Consider the following 23,522-nt stretch of genomic DNA (forward strand, 5'->3'; position numbering starts at 1 on the left):
TTACTGTGGAATCTTGAGTCACAAAAAAACACCTTGGAGGGCACTCAAAACAGTGGAGTATGGTTTATTACACCAGATGGTCCAAGGGAATCAGTTCCCAAGGACCCTGATGTTTCTGACAGGCCCGGTTTTATACCCCCACTAAGTGGCTGGTTACATGTTAGCAACCTTTTAGTTGTATATGATTGAGTTTTACAACAAGTAGGTGCTAGGAGAACAAACAATTGAGGTTAAAGGAGGGGAACAACAATGATTATGTATCAAGGAAGGGTGTCTCCATGGTTAATCTAACAGGGGCAGCCTGACCTCAACTATAGTCTCCGTTTGCCATCTGTAGGGAGGGAAGTCTCCAGGAGACCTGGTTTTCACTAGCAATGGTTTCCTCATTCTTAGGCAGGGTTCAGGCCCACTTCACATCCTGTCTTTAAGATGGATGACAGGCCTCAAGATGGAGTTTCTCCTGCTTTCCTCACACTGGCCCCAACAGTTTCTCTTTCCCTCTTTTATCCACTTAAAAAAAGTTAGCTCTCCAATACTAGACTGGGATTTTGCTCTTTATACCACAAAGAATCTCTTGCTTATTATCTGATCTTTCCTCCTTGACTTCTATTCCCTTTTGGTCTGAAAGTGCAGTGTGAATCTCCCTTAATTCTTTACTCTTAGAAATTATCTCTGTGCCAAGGGTCTGTTTTAAAGAACTAGTTTCAGCCAGAGAAGTGTAAGGCTCTCCAAATATCCAAGCACTCCCTCATATTTCTCAGCCGCCTTAAAGTTAGAAGGGGCCATTTGAGGAGTTACAGCTGATGGTCTAGGAGCATTAGTGGATGCATGTTAGGTTCTGTTAGTGGAGCTATCAGCAGCTTTCTCCTCCTGTCATGGATTGTGGAACCCACATGTCCATGTGACAATGCCACAAGACAAAAGAAGCCTTAGTTGCTGCTCCAGGTGCCTTGGAAAGCTGTCCTATTGTTGCAGGAAGGAGGACCCCTTCCAGGGCCCGAAACTGGGCTCTTGTCTAACGCTCAGAAATGAATTGTCCGAAGAGACACATGTGCTGACAAAGCAAGAGATTTTATTGGGAAAGGGCACCCGGGTGGAGAGCAGTAGGGTAAGGGAACCCAGAGAACTGCTCTGCCACCCGTGGCTCGAAGTCTCGGGTTTTATGGTGATGGGATTAGTTTCTGGGTGGTCTTTGGCCAATCATTCTAATTCAGTCTTTCCTGGTGGCACACCCATTGCTCAGCCAAGATGGATGCTAGCGAGAGGGATTCTGGGAAATGGACGGACATGCGGAGTCTCCTTTAGACCTTTCCCGAACTCTTCCAGTTGGTGGTGGGTTATTAGTTCCGTATTCCTTAGCAAGATCTCCTCTCATAAAACAACTCATGCAAATGGTTACTATGGTGCCTGGCCAGGTTGGGCGGTTTCAATCAGTGTGCTTCCCCTAACACTACTGGCAGTGAGACAGACTAGGACCTGGGACCCTTTGCAGCAGTGCTGCCATGCTTGCATTTGGACAAGCCTCTCCTTGAGCAACAAAGTACAAAGAAACTATATGGGAATAAAAATAACTGCATGCATATGCAGCTGGGACAAATTCTGGACCAAAGGATACAAAAAGACAAACAAACAAACAAACAAAAAACCCCAAAAACCAACAGCCACTTCTGAAGCACTGTGCTGTGCTTAATTGTGTCCGACTCTTTTGTGACCCCCCATGGACTGTAGGCTTTGTGAGATGAAAATATCTCCTGACATATTAACAAACAAGAAATGACTCAACCACCAGCAATTTCTGGCCTCCAAATGTGAATGAAGGCTCCCCAAACTGAGATTCAGTCCCTATGGTGATGGCTGAGGAGCTGGGAGAATGCAAGAAGCAAGGTGAACAAGGAAGCAGCCCGGCCCAGATAGCTGAGGTGCATATGAAAGGAATGAATTCAGTGAGCCCAGAGGCTTGCATCTTCCCACACAAAGAAGGCTAAATTCCTTAACTTGATCCGTGATTTGTGATGTTCAGACTGTCTGCTCCCTTTTGTTGCAAGCTTATATATAGCCTGATTTTCCCTCCTGTCTCCTTAGAGCTGTTTTCTCAGAGCTACTGAGATGGTCTCTCCCAGGCTCAGAGTCCTAAACATTCCCACCAAATAAAATAACTACTTTCAGGTTGTGACTGTACTTTTTAGTTGACACCTTTCGTGTCCTTTAATGGCTCATTTGTCCATTTGAAAAGCCTGGAGCAAAACCAGAGTACTGCAAACAGGCTCTGAACTCAACAGGACCAGAGAGATGGGCAGAGCACAGAAGCCACCCCTCAGGCCTGACCTGCAGGACACAGCCCTAATCTCACCCACCCCTCACCCCTCCTCAAGGAGCAACTGTTACTTGTTCTCCCTCCCCTCTGCTGCAGCAGGGACCCCAATAAAGCAACTTCTGAATTGCCTGAATCTCTTGTCTGGCCTCTAGTTAATGTCTATTGATTGGGGAAGGCCAAGAACCCTAGCCAGTATCAATAATAGTCTTTGAGGGAGAAATAAATTTGGATGTGGTAAACTATGAAGATTTCGGTGTGTGTTAGCACAGTATACCCTAGCCTACCCTGAGTATGATGCTATGTTCAGTCACAGTGTTTGACAATGTGTTTTCTCTATTTTGGATGCCATTGCCAAGTAACCCCACCCCTTTACCAGGAAGTCTTTTCCTGAATTCTTCTTGTGCATGTTATAAGTGCTTTATTTCATAGGCACTTCCTCTGATAAATCTTTGATTGACCTCATTCATCTTTCTGTTTTTTTTTTTTGCCTCTTCCACATGCTTCTGTCATTTATGAGTATATAGATTAATGATTTTTGGTTATATATAGTTAATTGGATTATTTTGGATATTGGTTATGAACATTGCCCTTGAGAACAAACAGTGGTTTTAAAACCGTGGCCATTGATCCTGGACAATCCTTAAGATCCTTTCAAGAGGTCTGCGAAATCACACCAATGTGCTAAAGCAGTGGTGGCTAAAACTGCTAGCACCTTAGCAAATCAAAGTAGTGGAATCAAACCAATACTAGGAGTCATCATGTATGCGCTCAGCTGCTCAGTCATGTCAAGACTCTGTGACCTCATGGACTTTAAACCACTAGGCTTTCTGTGCGTGAAATTCTCCAGGTGAGAATACTGAAGTAGGTTGCCATTTCCTACTCCAGGAGATCTTACTGAGCCAGAGACTGAACCCAAGTCTCTTGTGTCTCCTACATTGGCAGGTGGATTCTTTACCATTGAGCCACCTGGATTGCTAAGATTATTTTGGATATTGGTTATATAACCTACCCTTGAGAACAATTAGTAGTTTTGAAAGTGTGGCTGTTGACCCTGAGGATCTCTAAGATCCTTTTGTAAGGTGAGCATGGAGAAAAAGAGAGTGAGCCAGGCATTCAGGCAGAGAAAGATTTATTATAGGAAAGGAAGAAAGAAAGAAAGTGACTGGCTTTAGAGAGAAACCAGTACTTTCTTTTTACATTCAATCCTTCTTATATCCTATCGGTGGGAAATTGTGCTCTGGAGGGTGGGAGCCTCAGTTTATCTTTAGCCAGTAGCTGGGGTCTTATGGTCATGTAGTTGAAGGGGTCTCATGGTCAGGTGGTCATGTAGTCTTAAGAAACTGGCACCAGCAGGGAAAAACAGGATATCACCTTAAGGAAGATACAGGATGCTTACCAAGGCAATGTGGCCACTGTGATTTCATCCCTTGTTTGTCAGGTCACCACAATGAGCCATATTTTAACTATATGCTATGAGTTCCTTCTTTACAGCATTGGACTTTTTTTCCATCACCAGTCACATCCACAACTGGGTGTTGTTTTTGCTTCAGATCCGTCTCTTCATTCTTTCTGGAGTTGTTTCTCCACTGATCTCCAGTAGCATACTGGGCACCTATTGACCTGGGGAGTTCATCTTTCAGTGTCCTATCTTTTTGCCTTTTCATACTGTTCATGGGGTTCTCAAGGGAAGAATACTGAAGTGGTTTCCTATTCCCTTCTCCAGTGGACCACGTTTTGTCAGAACTCTCCACCATGACTCATTTATCTTAGGTGGCCCTACGTGGCATGGCTCATAGTTTCACTGAGTTAGACAAGGCTGTGGTCCATGTGATCAGATTGGTTAGTTTTCTGTGATTGTGGTTTTCATTCTGTCTTCCCTCTGATGGAGGAGGATAAGAGACTTATGGAAGCTTCCTGATGGGAAAGACTGACTCAGGGAGAAACTGGGTCTTGTTCTGATGGGTGGGGCCATGCTCAGTAAATCTTTAATCCAATTTTCTGTTAATGGGCGGGGCTGTGTTCCCTCCCTGTTGTTTGGCCTGGGGCCAAACTATGGTGGAGGTAATGAAGATAATGGCCACCTCCTTCAAAAGCTCCCATGCACACACTGCTGCACTCAGTGCCACCAGCCCTGCAGCAGGCCACCGCTGACCCACACCTCCACTGGAGACTCCTGGATACTAACTGGCAAGTCTGGGTCAGTCTCTGGTGGAGGTCACTGCTCCTTTCTCCTGGGTCTTGGTGCGCATAAATCTTTGTTTGTGTCCTCAAGAGTCCTGTGTAAGTTCTGGTAGGTCTATGGTGGGGTTAATGGCGACCTCCTCCAAGAGGGCTTATGCCATACCCAGGTCTACTGCACCCAGAGGCCCTGCCCCTGCAGAAGCCCACTGCTGACCCATCCATCTGCTGGAGACACTCAAACACAGTTCTGGCTCAGTTTCTGTGGGATCTCTGAGTTCTGGTGTGCACAACATTTGTTTGAGCCCTCTGAGCATCTCTGGCAGGTATGGGGTTTGATTATAAATGTGATTTTGCCCCTCCTACCATGTTGCTGGGGCTTCTCCTTTGCCCTTGGACATGAGGTATCTTTTTTTGGTTGGATCCAACATTCTCCTGTCAATGGTTGTTCAGCAGTGAGTTATAACTTTGGAGTTCTCGCAGGAGAAGATGGAGACAGAGCCAAAGCAAAAACAACACCCAGTTGTGGATATGACTGGTGTTGGAAATAAAGTCCAATACTGTAAAGAGCAATATGGTATAGGAACATGAAATGTTAGGTCCATGAATCAAGGCAAATTGGGAGTGGTCAAAGGAGATGGCAAGAATGAACATTGACATTTTAGGAATCAGTGAACTAAAATGGACTAGAATAGGTGAATTTAACTCAGATAATTATTATATCTACTACTGTGGGCAAGAATACCTTAGAAGAAATCGAGTAGCCATCATGGTCAACAAGAGAGTCCAAAAATGAAGTACTTGGATGCAATCTCAAAAAATGACAGAATGATCTCTGTTCGTTTCCAAGGCAAACCATTCAGTATCACAGTAATTCAAGTTTATGCCCAAATCAGTAATGCCGAAGATGCTGAATTTGAATGGTTCTACGAAGACCTACAAGACCTTCTAGAACTAACACCTCAAAAAGATGTCCTTTTCATTATAGGGGACTGGAATGCAAAAGTAGGAAATCAAGAGATACCTGGAATAACAGGTAAGTTTGACCTTGGAGTACAAAATGAAGCAGGTCAAAGGTTAACAGTGTTTTGCCAAGAGACCACAATTGGTCATAGCAAACACCCTCTTCCAACAACACAAGAGAAGACTCTATACATGGACGTCACCAGATGGTCAATACTGAAATCAGATTGATTATATTCTTTGCAGCCAAATATGGAAAAGCTTTATACAGTCAGTAAAAATAAGACCGGGAGCTGACTGTGGCCCAGATTGTGAACTCCTTATTCAGACTTAAATGGAAGAAAGTAGGGAAAGCACTAGACCATTCAGGTATGACCTAAATCAAATACTTTATGATCATACACTGGAAGTGACAAATAGATTCAAGGGATTAGATCTGATAGAGTGCCTGAAGAACTATGGCCAGAGGTTAGTGACATTGTACAGGAGACAGTGATCAAGACCATCCCCAAGAAAAAGAAATGCAAAAAGGCAAAATGGTTGTCCTAGGAGGCCTTACAAATAGCTGAGAAAAGAAAAGACCCTAAAGGCAAAGGAGAAAAGAAAAGATATATCCATTTGAATGCAGAGTTCCAAAGAATAGCAAGAAGAGATAAGAAAGCCTTCCTCAGTGATCAATGCAAACAAATAGAGGAAAACAACAGAATGGGAAAGACTAGAGATCTCTTCAAGAAAATTAGAGATACCAAGGGAGCATTTCATGCAAAGATGGGCACAATAAAGGACAGAAATGGTATGGACCTAACGAAGAAGATATGAAGAAGAGGTGGCAAGAATACACAGAAGAACTATACAAAAAAGATCTTCAGGACCCAGATTAACCACGATGGTGTGATCACTTGCCTAGAGCCAGACATCCTGAAATGTAAAGTCAAGTGGGCCTTAGGAAGCATCATTACGAACAAAGCTAGTGGAGGTGATGGAATTCCAGTTGAGCTATTTCAAATCCTAGAAGATGATGCTGTGAAAGTGCTGCCCTTGATATGCCAGCAAATTTGGAAAACTCAGCAGTGGGCACAGGACTGGAAAAGGTCAGTTTTCATTCCAATCCCAAAGAAAGGCAACACCAAAGAATGTTCAAACTACTGCACAATTGTACTCATCTCACATGCTAGTAAAGTAATGCTCAAAATTCTCCAAGCCAGGCTTAAATAGTACATGAACCAGGAATTTAGCTGGATTTAGAAAAGGCAGAGGAGATCAAATTGCCAGCATCTGCTGGATCATCAAAAAAGCAAGAGAGTACTAGAAAAACATCTACTTCTGCTTTACTGACCATGCCAAAGCCTTTGATTGTGTGGATCACAACAAACTGTGGAAAATTCTTCAAGAGATGGGAATACCATACCACCTGACCTGCTGCTTGAAAACTCTGTATACAGGTCAGTAAGCAATAGTTAGAACTGCACATGGAACAACAGACTGGTTCCAAATTGGGAAAGGAGTACATCAAGGCTGTATATTGTCACCCTGCTTATTTAACTTCTATGCGGAGTACATCATGAGAAATGCTGGGCTGGATGTAGCACAAGCTGGAATCAAGATTGCCGGGAGAAATATCAATAACCTCAGATATGCAGATGACACCACCCTTATGGCAGAAAGGGAAGAGGGACTAAAAAGCCTCCTGATGAAAGTGAAAGTGGAGAGTGAAAAAGTTGGCTTAAAGCTCAACATGCAGAAAACTAAGATCATGGCATCTGGTCCCATCACTTCATGGCAAATAGATGGGGAAACAGTGGAAACAATGACCGACTTTATTTTTTGGGGGCTACAAAATCACTGCAGGTGGTGACTGCAGCCATGAAATTAAAAGATGCTTACTCCTTGGATGGAAAGTTATGACCAACCTAGACAGCATATGAACAACTCCTTGGATGGAAAGTTATGACCAACCTAGACAGCATATGAACAACAATAAGACAGCTTATTCAGAGAAGACAATGGTAACCCACTCCAGTACTCTTGCCTGAAAAATCCCATGGGCAGAGGAGCCTGGTAGTCTGTAGTCCATGGGGTTGCGAAGAGTCGGACATGACTGAGTGACTTCACTTTCACTTTTCATTTTCATTTATTGGAGAAGGAAATGGCAACCCACTCCAGTGTTCTTGCCTGGAGAATCCCAGGGACAGGGGAGCCTGGTGGGCTGCAGTCTATGGGGTCACACAGAGTTGGACACGACTGAAGCAACTTAGCAGCAGCAGCAGCAGCAGCAAACAACATATTAAAAAGCAGAGACATTACTTTGTTGCCAATAAAGTAATGTCTGTCTAGTCAAAGCTATGGTTTTTCCAGTAGTCATGTATGGATGTGAGAGTTGGAATATAAATAAAGCTGAGCACCGAAGAATTGATGCTTTTGAATTATGGTATTGGAGAAGACTCTTGAGAGTCCCTTAGACTGTAAGGAGATCCAACCAGTCCATCCTAAAGGAAATCAATCCTGAATGTTCATTGGAAGGACCGATGTTGAAGGTGAAACTCCAATACTTTGGCCACCTCATGCAAAGAACTGACTCATTTGAGAAGACCCTGATGCTGGGAAAGATTGAAGGCTAGAGAATGGGAGTCAGAGGATGAGATGGTTGGATGGCATCACCTACTTGTTGCACATGAGTTTAAGTAAGTTCCGGGAGTTGGTAATGGACAGGAAATCCTGGCATGCTGCAATCAATGGGGTTGCAAAGAATAGGACATGACTGAGCAACTGAACTGAACTGAACATGAACCACTGGTGAACTCTAACACCTTTCAAGAGGTCTGTAAAATCACACCAGTTGTACCAAAGCATTGGTGGCTATAAAGGCTAGTACCTTAGCTAATGGAGGTAGTGGAATCAAACTATAGTAGGAATCATCATATCCTTGTATTTTTCAAAGTCAAATATTTACAGAGGAAGATATCATTTCATCAAAAATGCCTTGAATGAAACATTAAAAATTACAAATTGTATGAAATTTTGACACTGAGTACCTGTCTTTATAATGTTCTGAATGACAAAATGGGAAGTACACATGAGCACTTCTGCTGTACGTTGAGTGATTGTACAACTTGTAAGCTGAACTCACCAGTTTTATCATGGAACAACACTTTATGTGAAAAGAGTGACTGAAAACTGCGGCTATTTAGAATCAGTATTTGGTAGACATTATCTTGAAAATGAAGGAAGTAAGTCCATGATAAGGGAAAAAACTGAAGATATATGTTGCTAATGATAAAATTTGAGATTTATTGTGAAAAATTAGAATTTTGGTAAATGTATACATGTCCTTGTGAACTTGGGTGTCCTAGGTAGCACTGCTGCTGCTGCTGCTAAGTCGCTTCAGTCGTGTCCGACTCTGTGCGGCCCCAGAGACGGCAGCCCACCAGGCTTCCCCATCCCTGGGATTCTCCAGGCAAGAACACTGGAGTGGGTTGCCATTTCCTTCTCCAATGCATGAAAGTGAAAAGTGAAAGTGACGTCGCTCAGTCGTGTCCGACTCTAGGGACCCCATGGACTGCAGTAGCGCTAGTGGTAAAGAACCTGTCTGCCAACACAGCAGATGTAAGAGGCGTAGGTTCAATCCCTGGTCTGGGAAGATCCCCTGGAGGAGAAAATGGCAACCGACTCCAGTATTCTTGTTGGAAAATTCCATGGACAAAAAAGCCTGGCAGGCTACAGTCCATGAGATCACAAAGAGTCAGATATGACTGAAGTTACTTAGTATGTAGGCACGTGAACTTGACAGCCCCCAGATAATGAAAGATTTTTATGATGATATTAGTTCTGATATTGATTAATATGATTATTTTGGTATTATATAATAGAAGATGTCAATACTTGAAACATAGGAATAACTCAAAATGACCAATAAATACTGCAACAGAATCACTTATGGATAAAACATTCACTCAAAATGCAAGGTCTTCTAATGGATTTTAATATAACAGCACAAAAATTTCATTGAATTCTATCTACCTTGGAAGAAACTACACTTGTTAAATAGTATTTTCAAAGGAGACTATCTAGAAATAATGTTGCCTTAGTCTTCCCTTTTTCAACTGTATACCTGTGTCAATGGCAGATTTTCTTCATATACTTTAACCAAAACAGCAAATTTAATACAAAGCAGAGATGAAAATGCAGCTGTCTTCTGTTAAGCTATATATGAAAGACATTTGCAAAACTATAAAGCAATGCCATTTTTCTCATATTTTTGTCTTAGAAAATACCTAGGGATCAAACCTGGGTCTCCTGCATTGCAGGCAGATTCTTTACTGCCTGAGCCACCAGGAAAACCCTTAGAAAATATAGCTATTTTCAAATAAAATTCTGTTATGTTATCATGTAATGAGTTTATTATTATTTTAAGTGGATTAAATATTTTTCTATTTTAACTTTGAATATGATAAATATCAGTAGATATAACCTATATAAGCAAAATCTCTTTGGGATCCTCAATAATTTTGAAGAACAGAAGTATCCTGAGAGCTCAAAGTTTGAAAACCACTGCTGCAGATAATTTAAGATCAAGGATATGCATCTGGCAAAGCTAGCATAGTAGGCTGACTACAAGAGTGCAGAGAAAAGAGATTAGAACAGAGATAAGTACCCTCAAGCTCACAGGGCTCATGCAACTCATTTATAAGTTCAGAATAGATACTGTCTTCAAAGAAATTAGCAAACTTCTCACTATTTAAGATTCCCAGGTACAGTAGGGAATTCCTTACAATAGCCTGATGGATCTCCCCTGATAGAATGGACCCTGTGCCAGGTCATTTTGGCCATTGCTGCTATCTTGATATTCACCTGAGAGACAATAGAGAGTAATGGAAGGACCTCTCAACCATTCATCAATAATAGAAATGCATATAGATTTTTCAGTTGACAGGAAATACTAAGAAGCTATAAAATGTCAACTAACTTTTCAAAGCTGTGAGCTAAACAGGCCAAGCAAGTTCATTTATGACAGATATTGCATAGCCTCAAGCAATAGCTACTACTTGTATAGGAGACTTTGAAAAAGAAAAGCAAAGAGGAAAAAACATCGAAGCCCAACAGAACATGGACAAGAATGGAGGGACTTATCTTCAGCCTTCACAAACCCAGTCTTCAGAGTCTCTGAGGGGTGAAGATCCCTTCTTTCCCAGAAGAGTGGCCTTCCCTAAGAGAAGCATATGACACAAATTCAAGTGTTTTTGTTGTTGTCGTTGTTGTTGCTTTTTGTTTTTGAAAGGCTCCAACACTCCAAGAAAATGAGTGAACCAAAAAGTCCATGTACTATTGGAAGCAAAGCCTCAAAGGACATCATAAAAGAATGAACTAATAAATCCAGCACACATATTAGCAGATCTGAAGAGGTATGTGGATAGTCTTGTGGCTGAGGATGAATGATTCAAAAAAAAATATGCAGCTTAAAACTGAAAAGACAAGACTCTGAAAAAGGTCCAGTATAAAAGTAACTGGATCTAGATACTAGTTTTATAGAAAAATCAATTACAGAATTTGCCACCACCAAGGACAATGTCAAAAGCCTAATGAATATATATAAGGCCAAGGAGATAAATGGTTAAGATGGCTACAAAAGAACAAATCACCAACAATAATCCAACAACACTTCACAGTGCTGTAGAAGAAGCTTCTTTCCCAGAATTTAGAAAAAGTGTGTTAGGGTTGTTGACTGGACATCAAGTTTCCAGACTTTGTGGACACTGAGATTTTGATGTTTCTTCTGATACAAGCTGAATGAATACCTGGAATAACTCTTTCAAGTCATCATTGTTTTCCTTTCTTAATCTCAGATTTTTAAAGTATAAAATTTTAATATGTATACTATATAATATACATTGCCATAAATATTCAAAACAATTTGAAACCTTTTTTATGTATTAATTGCATGTGTGTTATGCACATTTAACTAATGTATAATGAAGTATTTAAGATAAATATGTTTCTAATCAAAAGCACCTGTGCCAAAGTTTCCAGTGTCCTTAACATAATGATAATATCAAGGCTATCAGGAAATAATTTTTAAATTATCATTTCATGGATAAAGGAACTGAATTAGTAATAGTTCTTTTTTTTAAATTGATAGTTTACATAATTAAGCAGAATATACTTTCAGTTCAGTTCAGTTCAGTCACTCAGTCGTGTCCAACTCTTTGCGACCCCATGAATTGCAGCACGCCAGGCCTCCCTGTCCATCACCAACTCCCGGAGTTCACTGAGACTCATGTCCATCAAGTCAGTGATGCCATCCAGCCATCTCATCCTCTGTCTTCCCCTTTTCCTCCTGCCCCAAATCCCTCCCAGCACCAGAGTCTTTTCCAATGAGTCAACTCTTCGCATGAGGTGGCCAAAGTACTGGAGTTTCAGCTTTAGCATCATTCCTTCCAAAGAAATCCCAGGGCTGATCTCCTTCAGAATGGACTGGTTGGATCTCCTTGCAGTCCAAGGGACTCTCAAGAGTCTTCTCCAACACCACAGTTCAAAAACATCAATTCTCTGGCGCTCAGCCTTCTTCACAGTCCAAGTCTCACATCCATACATGACCACTGGAAAAACCGTAGCTTTGACTAGATGGACCTTTGGCAAAGTAATGTCTCTGCTTTTGAATATGCTATCTAAGTTGGTCATAACTTTCCTTCCAAGGAGTAAGTGTCTTTTAATTTCATGGTTGCAGTCACTATCTGCAGTGATTTTGGAGCCCAAAAAAATAAAGTCTGACACTGTTTCCACTGTTTCCCTATCTATTTGCCATGAAGTGATGGGACCAGATGCCATGAGTATATTCAAAACAGGAGCTACAGGCACAGGGTACGGATCTGTCTCTGGTTGGAAGGTATCTGTCCCTCCAGCCTCTAAACATCCTCAACTTCCTCCTCAGCTCTCAGCCTCAGCTTCTTTTTTAAAAAATTTAATGGAGTCTAGTTGGTTTACAATGCTGTGTTGATTTTGGCTATTCAGCAAAGTGAATCAAAGTGAATCAACTCCACTCTTTTTTAGATTCTTTTGCCATATTCATTACAGAGTATTGAGTAGAGTTCCCTGTGCTATACAGTGGGTCCTTATCTATTTTATACATAGTAGTAGGCATATGTCAATCCTCATCTCCCAATTTATCCCTCCCCCCTCCTCTCTTTTCTCTGGTAACCATAAACTTATTTCCTACATTTCTGACTCTGGAGCTGTCTTCTTGGTTATTCCATCACCATTTGGGGTGTGAGGTTGGCTCCTAGCCACCCATGAACCATGAGCCCCCAGATCAGGTAGACATATTCCTCCCAAACAGAGGCCACCATCAGTGCCTGGTCAACCTGCTCCTGTGGGTCTGGCTCACCTCCCTCCTTCTGGGCCTGCATTCCCACTAGACAATGACCCCCAGATGGCTTTTTCCGTGAGTTGATCCAGCAGTGCACAGGCACCCAGCACCTCTTGAAGATGCAAGACCTGCATGGCTACTGATCCCCAGGAAATCCTGATGTGTGGGGAGGCAGCCTGCCCACTATGCAAATCGCCTTGGCCTGGGAGAGGAGGCATGCCTGGGTTCTGCCTGTCACCTCTGTGGCTTCCTAGAGAGCCACTTCCTAGACTCCAAGCTGAAATTCATTCAGATTGTGCATGATGACCTGACCAAACTCCACAGGCTGTCTGGGGCCTCAATTCTGATGAGGCTGGGCCAGCATCATCCTCAAGTGTGTCCAGGAGCCTCCAGCTTACAGGGCCCTTTGAGGGTCCCACTCATTGTTTCCCCACCCCCCCACCTCCCTACCCCTTACTCCCCCACCCACTTGCCCAAGCCTCTCTCTCCAGCCTTGAGGTAGATTTCTTTTCTGCTTTTTATCTTTCTTTTTTATTTTTTAAATTAGTAAAATATGATAACAAATTTACTAGAGACTTGGAAAACACAAAACAAAATTACAAGTAGTTCCACTATATATTACAAATGTTTAAGTAGATAAATTAAGATTTTTTTAGTTGGAGTTTCAATATTAAGCTTTCAGAAATTAATAGAATGAACAAGGTAGCTTTTTTACCACCCTGGAGCCCTCTCCCAAGTTATGAACCAAGTGGCAAGAATAACAGGGAAAAAAAAAGAGAGAGACGGTCAACAGTAAGACTCTAGAAAACAAACAAAAAACAAACCAAAAAAGAAGAAAAAGAAAAGAAAAAAAATTATATTGAACAAAGAGAGTTTGTTTTTAAATTTGTTTTAATTAAAATATACTTTCATGGTTCATAGCTACTCTTTTTATACATGTTACAAATGAAGAATCTCCACATAAGCCTGTATGAACAAAGCAAAATTAGTGTACCTGGTTTCTGTGAGTCAAAAAGGTGTTGTTTTGCCTAACGTTGCTTATGGTGAAATTCTTAAACAATGATTTCAAGAGTTGATCAAGACCCCATGACAAATAGGAGACTCTCTAAGCCATGCCTAAATTCAGACCAGATTTAATTCACAGCTACATCCCTTCCACAAAAGATGGAAAGGAAGGCATATCCAGTGTGTTCCAACCAACTCTCAGAAGGTATTGGTTCTAGTCTCCTAGAGTGCTGCTTGCTAACCTGCAGTGGACAAGGACATATTTTCTCAATTCCAGAAAGTCTGAATGACTAAAACCAAGAGTGTTATGGTGTGGAGAGATAACCATGTTGTGAGCGTGAGAAATAGAAAACAAATAGTAATGGTACATTTTGATAGGAACATTTTCTTTAGTTAGGCTTTTCTCAACTAAACATGAGATTTTTTTGTTTTGTCTAGTCGAGTCTGCTCAAAGTTCATAAATATTCCCTCAAGACCACAGTTTTTTCAAAATAATTATTATACACACGAATTTAAAATACAAGTTAAATAAGGCTTAGGAGTAAGAGGCCAAAATGACCTAAAACAGGGTCTATAAGATGCTTTCCTCTTAGATACCAGTCTTCGAGGCAATCCAGTTGCGGTAGGCAGTCACTCGTGTATAGACTCCTGGTTTATTGGCTGTACCACATTCTGCTCCCCAGCTCACTATTCCAACAAGGTACCAAATATTTCGAGAGTTGGGATGAACTAGTGGTCCTCCAGAGTCACCCTAAATAAAAAATATTTGTCATTATGAGACTTTACCTCCATAAAGAATTTACTTACATAAAGTAGTAAGCCCAGATGAGTTTGCGGTTCACGCTTCATAGAGACTGTCGGAAGGTGTATGATGTAAGTCTAACCTCAACTGTGATGGACTAGCCTATATATTCACTGGGGCTCTTTGGGGTAAACTTGAGTCTTGAAGCATGAACTGATAAGCATTCCATGAGAACGCTTTGGGAGACATATATTATGGATATACTTGGAGTAGCAGGCTTCATATCTGAAAAATGTAACAAAACTGTAGCCCATGAGGCTACAAAGTAAAAGAAATAGTCTAGAAGTAATTTAAACATTTCTGAGACCGAGAATTTAGTGAAATATTGCTTAGAGTATGGACTGTGATGCTAGGCTATTTTGGTTTATATACCTGTTCTCCCACATGCTAGCTTTGTGCCCTTTTGCAAATTACCTTCCTCTGCCTCAATTTCCTCATCTATAAAATGATAGTAATGATAGCATCGACATCACAAAGTTGTGATGAGGATTAAATGGATTCGTATTTGTAAAGGACTTCAGTCAGTGCTTAACTCAGAGCAAGTCCAACATGTATTTATTAAACACTTATAAACACATGTGGCATATAGGGGAGAATTACTTTAGTCCCAGAGCCGAGAGGGAGTTTGACTGGATTGTAAAGAGTAAATTAACTGAAGCACAGAATTACTTTCATAGTGATAATTTACATAAAATAGTAGTTGCTTATATACTATATGGTCAGTGTGAATAATATTCGGACTTACCTGGCATGCATCAATATTTCCTTCTATGTAGCCAGCACATAGCATTGTGTCTTGTATCATCCCATTATATGCTTCCCAAGCATTACAAGTGTTTGTATCAATAATCTTCACAGGTGCTTTTTGAAGTAATACTGGGTATTCACCTAATGGACACAAACACTATCAGCAAAAGAGCTGCTCTGTAGCAGAGCAGGATGGAAAACTAGCTTTGTCCTCTCTATATAAGACTTATATTTGACTCTGCTTATTCTAAGAGTGAAAAAGCCCCTTTCCATCACTCAAACCAAAGAAAAAGAAATTTGTAAAGAATTGGGCTTCCACGGTGGCTCAGATGGTAAAGTGTCTGCCAGTGAGGTAGGAGACCCGGGTTCAATCCCTAGGTTGGGGAGATCCCCTGGAGAAGGGAATGGCAACCCACTCTAGTACTCTCGCCTGGAAAATCCCATGGATGGAGGAGCCTGATAGGCTACAGTCCAAGGGGTTTTGAAGAGTCAGGCACAACTGAGCGACTTCACTTTCACATTCTAAGAATGAAAAAGCTCCTTTCCCTCACTCAAACCAAAGAATATATTTTTAAGAATAATTTGAAACATCTTTCTAATGCTGTCTTCCTTTGACCTTATTTCCCTTCTTACATCTTTGCAGCAGCACCTTTTTAGTTAGGTTCTCCAGGTCAAGGGGTTTCCTCTACCAAATTGGCCTCCTTGGAATGTTCCAAATCAAGGATTTGCAAAGTCATAACTTCATATGCACCTTCCTCGAACAATTTCCTGGAAGTACTGGGCCTCCAGGGCTAACTGATCCTTTCATTCTATCCCTGGATCATTTTTTTTTATTGTTTCTTTTGTACCTTGAATATTAAGTTCCTACTCAAAACTTAACTTACCATCATATGAAAGTGCTCCCCATCCTGTGACAACAACTCCTTCACCTGGTGGAAAAATCTGTGCGGCTTCAGGAAGACAAACTGAATGGACATCGTTCTTAAATAAAACTTTTTCAGTAAGCAATATAACTGCAATATCATCATGAAGTTCACCCCTGATGTAGTTTTCATGAATAAAAATTTGCTGAACATAGTGTTGCATATAAGGGAGATTTACTCTGGTGCCAAAGGTGACAGTATAGTTCCTTGGATCTTGTGAACTAAAAGAAACAAAAATCATGTATTTTGCATTTATTTCAGAGAAATAGAGGTACAGGCTACATCTGTTATAGTCTTTTCATGACATTAATGACAATTTCTTGCTTTGCAATCCATTAGCAGTGGTACAATCTGATTTTTTAAAATTCACTTGAAAAATCTTCTTTGAGTCCTTATACCTACACTATGTAAGATGATTAAGATGTAGAAATTAAATAGTTCATGCCTTCAAGAAATTTAAATTTAATGAAAGATGGGCATGAACACAAAAAGTTATAATTCCGTAAATGGTTGTGTGACCACAAAATAGGAGGACTTAAATCTGCATGCTCTTGGGACTGGAAGATTTCTTAGGAAAAGTAGCATTTTGATGAGACTATAGAGCTGAGTCATACTTGCCTAAAAGACAAGGAGAGAAGAAGATAGGCAGGTGCAGAGTGGGAAGGAGGTATGAAACAGGATTTTGTGTGATAACAATTGCAAGTCATTTGGGATATCTGGAGTATGACGTGATGAGAGATAAGAAACATGTGAGAAATAAAATGTCAAGAATGAATGACTTTTTCCAATCTTACTAATAAGATAGGAAAGCCTTAGATTGGCTTATCATATGATTTGTGTTTCAAACCAGAACACTTGAGAACGAGAAGGAATCCTATTGATGATTACACTGGGATAACAGGTGTAAACTGGAACTTTAGCCTCCCTGAAAGAAAGTGTTAGTTGCTCAGTTGTGTCCGATTCTTTGCAACCCCACGGACTGTAGCCCACCAGCTTCCTCTGTCCATGGAATTCTCCAGGCAAAAGTACTGGAGTGGGTAGCTGTTCCCTTTTCTAGGGGATCTTCCCGACCCAGGGATCGAACCCAGGTCTCCTGCATTGCAGGCAGTCTAACTGTCTGAGTCACCAGGGAAGCCCTAGCCTCAGGCAATATGATGAACTTACTTTTTAAAGCAGTGAGCTGCAGTCACCAGGTATCTGTCACTGATCAAAGATGCCCCACAGTAGTGCCGGCCATTCTTTTTGAGACTTGCTTGCCAGGGCCACTCTCCTTCCTGAGCAGTGGATCCACCCCTGATTCTATCATATGTAGCTGACATCCTTGGTCGTCTCCCACAGCCTGTCAGAAAGAGTCAGTGTTATACTGTTGAGAATAGAAAGATCCTGTTTGATTACAAAACTGAGATTGAGCTCAGTTATTCTTGTGTTATTTTATCTGACAGTGTCTCTCACTGAAAGGAACAGAATGTAATCTACACAGGAATTACTAGTAACCCCTGGATCACCTTCCTACCCATCATACTATCTCCAAGACTCTTCAACACTTGGAGGATATGGAAACTGTGCAAGGTGGATAGAGACACCATTAAGTACATGGACTCTGCAACCAGACTCCCTGGTCTGAATTCCGGCCCCATCATTTACAAGCTGGATGAATTTGAGGAAATTGCTTCACTTCTTTATGCTTCAGTTCCCCATCTCTAAAGTGGAATAATAATTTTTGTTGTTCAGTTGCCAAATTGTATCTATTTGTGACCCCATGGATTACAGTTGGCCAGGCTCCCCTGTCCTCCACTGTCTCCCAGAGTTTGCTTAGATTCATGTCCATTGAGTCAGTGATGCTATCTAACCATCTTATCCTTGGCCATTCACTTCTCCTTTTGCCATTAAATTTTCCTGGTATCAGGATCTTTTCCTATGAGTTTACTCTTCACATCAGATGACAAAATACTAGAGCTTCAACTTTTCAGCATCAGTCCTTCCAAAAGAAATAATAATAATAGTTATCTAGGATTGTTGTGAGGATTGAATGAGTTACATGTAAAGCAATTAGAACTGTGTCTGATTGAGAATAACAAATCTTGATCGATATGTTTTACATCATCACATACGTTTAATTAAAAAGTATCTGAACTTACGGTTGTTGATTATCTTTTCAGCTTTGGCCTTACTGATTTCTGAAATAGAAGAAGAGGTTCATTGTAAATTTAATTACTAGCATTAGTCACTGACCCTGGGGCTGGAGATGGTAGGTCCAGAGAGAAATAATTTTGAATCCCAGGATAAAGTGTCAACAGAAGGGAGAAAATATTGGCTTATTTGAATTGTTCTTTTACTATATATGAATGTGAAATATGGAAATACTATCTTCATAGTTCCACATGAGAGACTTCATTTAATTGGAATTGTATTCTATATCATCCAAAGTGGAAAATTACTAGTATACTTCCTTTGAAGAACAGGAAGACCTCCAGGTGAACCTGATTCCTGTCAGTAAACAAAAATAACTTTTAAAAATTGACTTGTCTTATAATGGCTGATCGAATCCTATTTCTGAAAGTTATAGGAGATCATGAAAAGAATACAAGAATACATCACTACTGTAAGGATTATTCAAAGTTTTGCTATTTACTTTAGAATAAAGAGCAGCTTTTCCCTCAGAGAACTAATTTTAAGGTGTGGCATTATTATGATCTAAGTGTGTTTTAATAATGAAGAATACAAATTGTTGCTCTGATATAAAACTGTGACTTATTCATTAAAAAAATGGGAATCAGCTTTGTGTTTGGTGCTTGTGATACATGTCCAGGATAAAAAGGTGAGAGTAACACGACTTCCATCTAGTACATAAGCTTACCCTCAAGTGTAAGCGAATCAGGATCTGTGGTCAAGGATCCTGAGTGGTTCCTCAGCATTTGGCGTAAGATGCTTTCAATGCCTCTTCTTGTGTTTTCCTTCATTGATTTGGGCGCCTTGAATACCAGCCATATATGTGCTGTCACACTGTTGTCAGCAGGACTAAAAACACAGTAAAGGTTTCATATGTTGCTAAAAATGAACATTTTGTCTTTATTCCCTGACCTCTTATATCTTCACTTCGGTTCTTTTGTAGGTGTTTGTAGTACCTTCACTTTAAGTTAATCACAGCATCATCCAGCTGCCTATCTTTGCTTGTATGCATACAGCTATTCAGTTTAGAAGTCAAGTGGTTCTACACATCTAAAAATGTAGGAAAGGCTTGAGACACAGAGTAGAAGTATCATATAAGAACCGGGATCATTTATTCCTACATTCATCAGTCATTTATTGAGCTGCTATGAAAAGTGACTAGTTGTTATGGGGTGACACAAGGGTGACTATAACAGAGTTCCTACTCTCAAGAAGTTTCCAGATTTCTAAGACAGACGACATCTATACAAAGACTATAATAAGTGAGGCAAAGCAATAAGATGTTTATCTTATCTGCAAATAAGACAAGTCATGGTTTCCTTAAAGTATCAGAGAAATTTTTATCTAAGAGGTAACATACACACTAGACCTTAAAATATTTTTATCACTATTTCATCATCAAGCAAAAATTGCTATCAGGCAGAGCAAAGGAGGAATAGTACTGCAGAATAACTGAGTAGCAATAATATTAATTAGCATTTACTGGGTATCTGCTGTGTTCCAGGTACTACGTTACCACATTTGTTATCACACTTAGTCTCTACAACAACCCTGCACCTTAGGTGTCATTACCTTCCTTTTGCAGACAAGGAAAACTTGAGACTTTGAAAGTCTACCCAATGTGCTCAGAGGCTTCCCTGGCGGTGCAGTGGCAAAGAATCTTCCTGCTAATGCAGGTTCAATCTCTTTCTTGGGTTCAATCTCTGGGTTGGGAATATCCCCTGGAGAAGGGAATGGCAACCCATTCCAGTATTCTTGCCTGGAGAATTCCATGAAGAGAGGAGCCTGATGGGCTACAGTCCATGGGGTCTCAAAGAGTCAGACATGAATGAGCATGCAAACATTTAATGTGCTAAAGATCACACAGTAATTAAACTAAGATCCAGATACAGTACAATTGACTGTCTAACCCAGGCTCATTACATTATGCACTCTTTCTCCATGCCCAGTTGGCCAGTGACAACAGTGTCTAGGAGACTGAGTTCAGATGGAAGAGGATTTGAATACTAGCCAAGGGGTAGCAGTAAAGAGAAGTTGTTGAATAAAACTGTGCTTGTGGAAGATTAACCTGACTGTCATGTTCAGGACAGATTTGGTTGGTATTGGAATGCAGGTGGGGGTAGTCCAAGAGGCTGGCTAATGGACTTGTAAGAATTGTTGAGCATCTCCAAGGTTAGTGTCTGAAGTGGTATTATTATGCTTTAGATCTTTCTAATGAATGATTATCTTTTGTTATGTAAATAAATAGTCATTCCTAGGTAGCACTCAGCTAATACAAGTTTGATTATAGTAGCAGTTGAAAGTCAAAAGTATTAGATGCTCAATCGTGTCTCTTTATGACTCCATTGACTGTAGCGAACCAGGCTCCTTTGTCCATGGAATTTCCCAGGCAAGAATATTGGAGTGGGTTGCTATTCCCTTTTCCAGGGGCTCTTCCAGACTCAGGGATTGAACCTAGGTCTCCCACATTGCAGGCAAATTCTTTACTGTCTGAGCCATCAGCAAGGTGTGCCCAAATGAAAACCTCAGACCTATAGCCTCTCCATCACTTTCCATGGGCTCACACTTCCAATAGATACCTGAAGTTATGTGTGTGGGAAAACCAAGCAGAAGCCTTGGGGTGGTTGCAGTCCTGTTTGAAAGATATCCTTTAGTGTTAGCCTCCCACTGTTTCCAATACTAAAAATCAATTCCCAAGATTAATTCTAGTTGAGCTTTTGAACCATTCTGCAATTCTAGGAGTCCCCTTGAGTTTCAGGAGCAGTGGAAGAAGGGCAGACATAGTCTGGTGGCCTTGATTAAGGTAAAAGCAATAATAGCCTTCATTGGAAAAGTGTTTACTTGCAAATATTTCCATACACATTATCTTCTTTGATCTTGAGTATAGTTTTATGAGGAATGCCGTGTATGTGTTATTATCACTATTTACAGACAGGAAAGCAGAGTCAGAATGGTGTAGCGATTCACTCAAGACTCTAGGGTTATTAAGTAGCAAAGCTGGATCAGGTTGTTTAACTCGTATTCTAGAGCTCCATTGGACTTCCCTGGTAGCTCAGCTGGTAAAGAATCTGCCGGCAATATAGGAATCCCAGTTCAATTCCTGGATCGGGAAGATCCCCTGGAAAAGGTATAGGTTACCCACTCCAGTATTCTTGGGCTTCCCGTGGCTCAGACAGTAAAGAATCCACATGCAATGCGGGAGACCTGGGTTTGATCCCTGGGTTGGGAAGAGTCCCTGGAGGAGGCCATGGCAACCCACTCCAGTGTTCTTGCCTGGAGAATCCCCATGGACAGAGGAACCTGGTAGGCTACAGTCCATGGGGTCGCAAAGAATCAGACACAACAGTGACGAAGTACAGCACACAGAGCTCCATTAGCTAGTCCATATTTCTGCAAACTCTTGCAGAAAACACAGCACAGCTATTTTGCTTCTTGTTCTGGCCACTAAAAGGATTTCCTTGGCATCAAAGTCTGGTGTAGAAATGCTTTTTTCTACTGTAAAAGAACTCTAGGGCAGTTCTCCAAGGTGTTTAGCTAACTTGCAAGAATAGAAAAACATGAAAAAACATATGTATTTATGTTACAGCTAAATAAAAATGTTATACCATCAAACATTGGTCTAAGAGACCAGTTAGTATTTGCTGAACATAAAAACTTTAAATACTAGAGAAATGATTCATATGTGATTTAAGAAATAATGTATTCTCAGTGCTGCTAAAAATGAACTTAACTAAATAGCTCAAACTTTGCTTTAATTGTACACTAAGCAATTAGCCTGATATTTAGCTTAGGATGATGTCATTCATTAGTAACTTACTGGCTAATGATTGTAATATGTCAACAGACTCTTTTTATAGTGGTATTTGAAATATAATGATATATGTGATAGGTTGATAGCTTTTCTTACAGTTATTAGTTACTTACACCAGTGTGATGACTTGAGAATTGATGTATTGTCTGTAAATGCTAGAACTCTGAAATGCATCAGACATCTGTTAAAGAGAACATAGAGTCAAACATTAAATTCCAGTAATAAATTTATGTTTCACAGAATTAACAATGAACTAAATATAAGAAAATATTACTTTACCTTCGTCTCAAGAATTTTGCTAAGATAGTTATTTTCTGGTGATGTCTCCTTTTCATAATTTCTATTATATGGGATATTCAGCACTTTAAAGCTACCTTGGTAATAGTAGGTCTTGTTTTCTGTGAGATAAGGAAATGATCCACAGATTATTTAAGTGAAATGGACTTCAAATCCAAATATAAATTACATGGTAATACCAGCTATGAATAGCAAATAATATGTTCATATTAGATATTTACAAGCCTTGTGAACCTTTCTGGGGCAGTTGATTAGATAAACTGGGCTTTGCGGAAAGTATTTATAAGACCAATAATGGAGCAGATCTATTTCAGACAAAGGTCAGAAAGAAGAGTTACATCTTGATTGAGACAGATGAAAGTGAAAGTCGCTCAGCCGAGTCCGACCCTTTGCTACCCCATGGACTGTATGTATAGTCCATGGAATTCTCCAGAATTCTCCAGAGTGCGTAGCCCGTAACCTTCTCCAGGGGAATTTTCCCAACCCAGGGATCAAACCCACATCTCCCACATTGCAGGCAGATTCTTTACCAGCTAAGCCACAAGGGAAGCCCAAGAATACTGGAGTGGGTAGCCTATCCCTTCTCCAGCAGATCTTCCTGACCCAGGAATTGAACCGGGGTCTCCTACATTGCAGGTGGATTCTTTACCATCTGAGCTATGAGGGAAGCTAGGACTTGCTATAAATGATATCTGTCTAGAATAATCAATTTTTGAAGTATAAATAAAAATTGTTGGGACTTCCCTGGTAGTCCAGAGGCTAAAACTCTGTGTTCCCAATTCAGAGGCTCTGGGTTTGATCCCTGATAAGGGAACTAGATCGCACATGCTACAACTAAAGATGTTGCATGCTGCAACAAAGATCAAAGATCCCCATGTGCTACAACTAAGACCTGCTACAGCCAAATAAATAAAATAAAAAGTAAATACTTTAAAAATTATTAGCATTAGCAC

General features: G+C 40.6%; 1 protein-coding gene across 1 annotated transcript in view; it reads right to left on the reverse strand.

Moving 5' to 3' along the window:
- Positions 1–14,409: 14,409 nt before the first annotated feature.
- Positions 14,410–23,522, reverse strand: part of LOC129657094 (transmembrane protease serine 11B-like protein) — a 29,036-nt gene continuing 19,923 nt past the window's right edge. Inside the window, exons 3-10 of the mRNA XM_055587410.1 lie at positions 22,552–22,670; positions 22,386–22,453; positions 19,150–19,310; positions 18,431–18,469; positions 17,457–17,631; positions 16,254–16,513; positions 15,368–15,510; positions 14,410–14,571 (exon numbers count right to left, since the gene is read on the reverse strand). Of these exons, the coding sequence (XP_055443385.1) occupies positions 14,410–14,571; positions 15,368–15,510; positions 16,254–16,513; positions 17,457–17,631; positions 18,431–18,469; positions 19,150–19,310; positions 22,386–22,453; positions 22,552–22,670 (1,127 nt within the window). The remainder of the gene's footprint in view (positions 14,572–15,367; positions 15,511–16,253; positions 16,514–17,456; positions 17,632–18,430; positions 18,470–19,149; positions 19,311–22,385; positions 22,454–22,551; positions 22,671–23,522) is intronic.

Source organism: Bubalus kerabau, chromosome 7 (genome assembly GCF_029407905.1).
Source record: "Bubalus kerabau isolate K-KA32 ecotype Philippines breed swamp buffalo chromosome 7, PCC_UOA_SB_1v2, whole genome shotgun sequence".
Taxonomy (NCBI): Eukaryota; Metazoa; Chordata; class Mammalia; order Artiodactyla; family Bovidae; genus Bubalus; species Bubalus kerabau.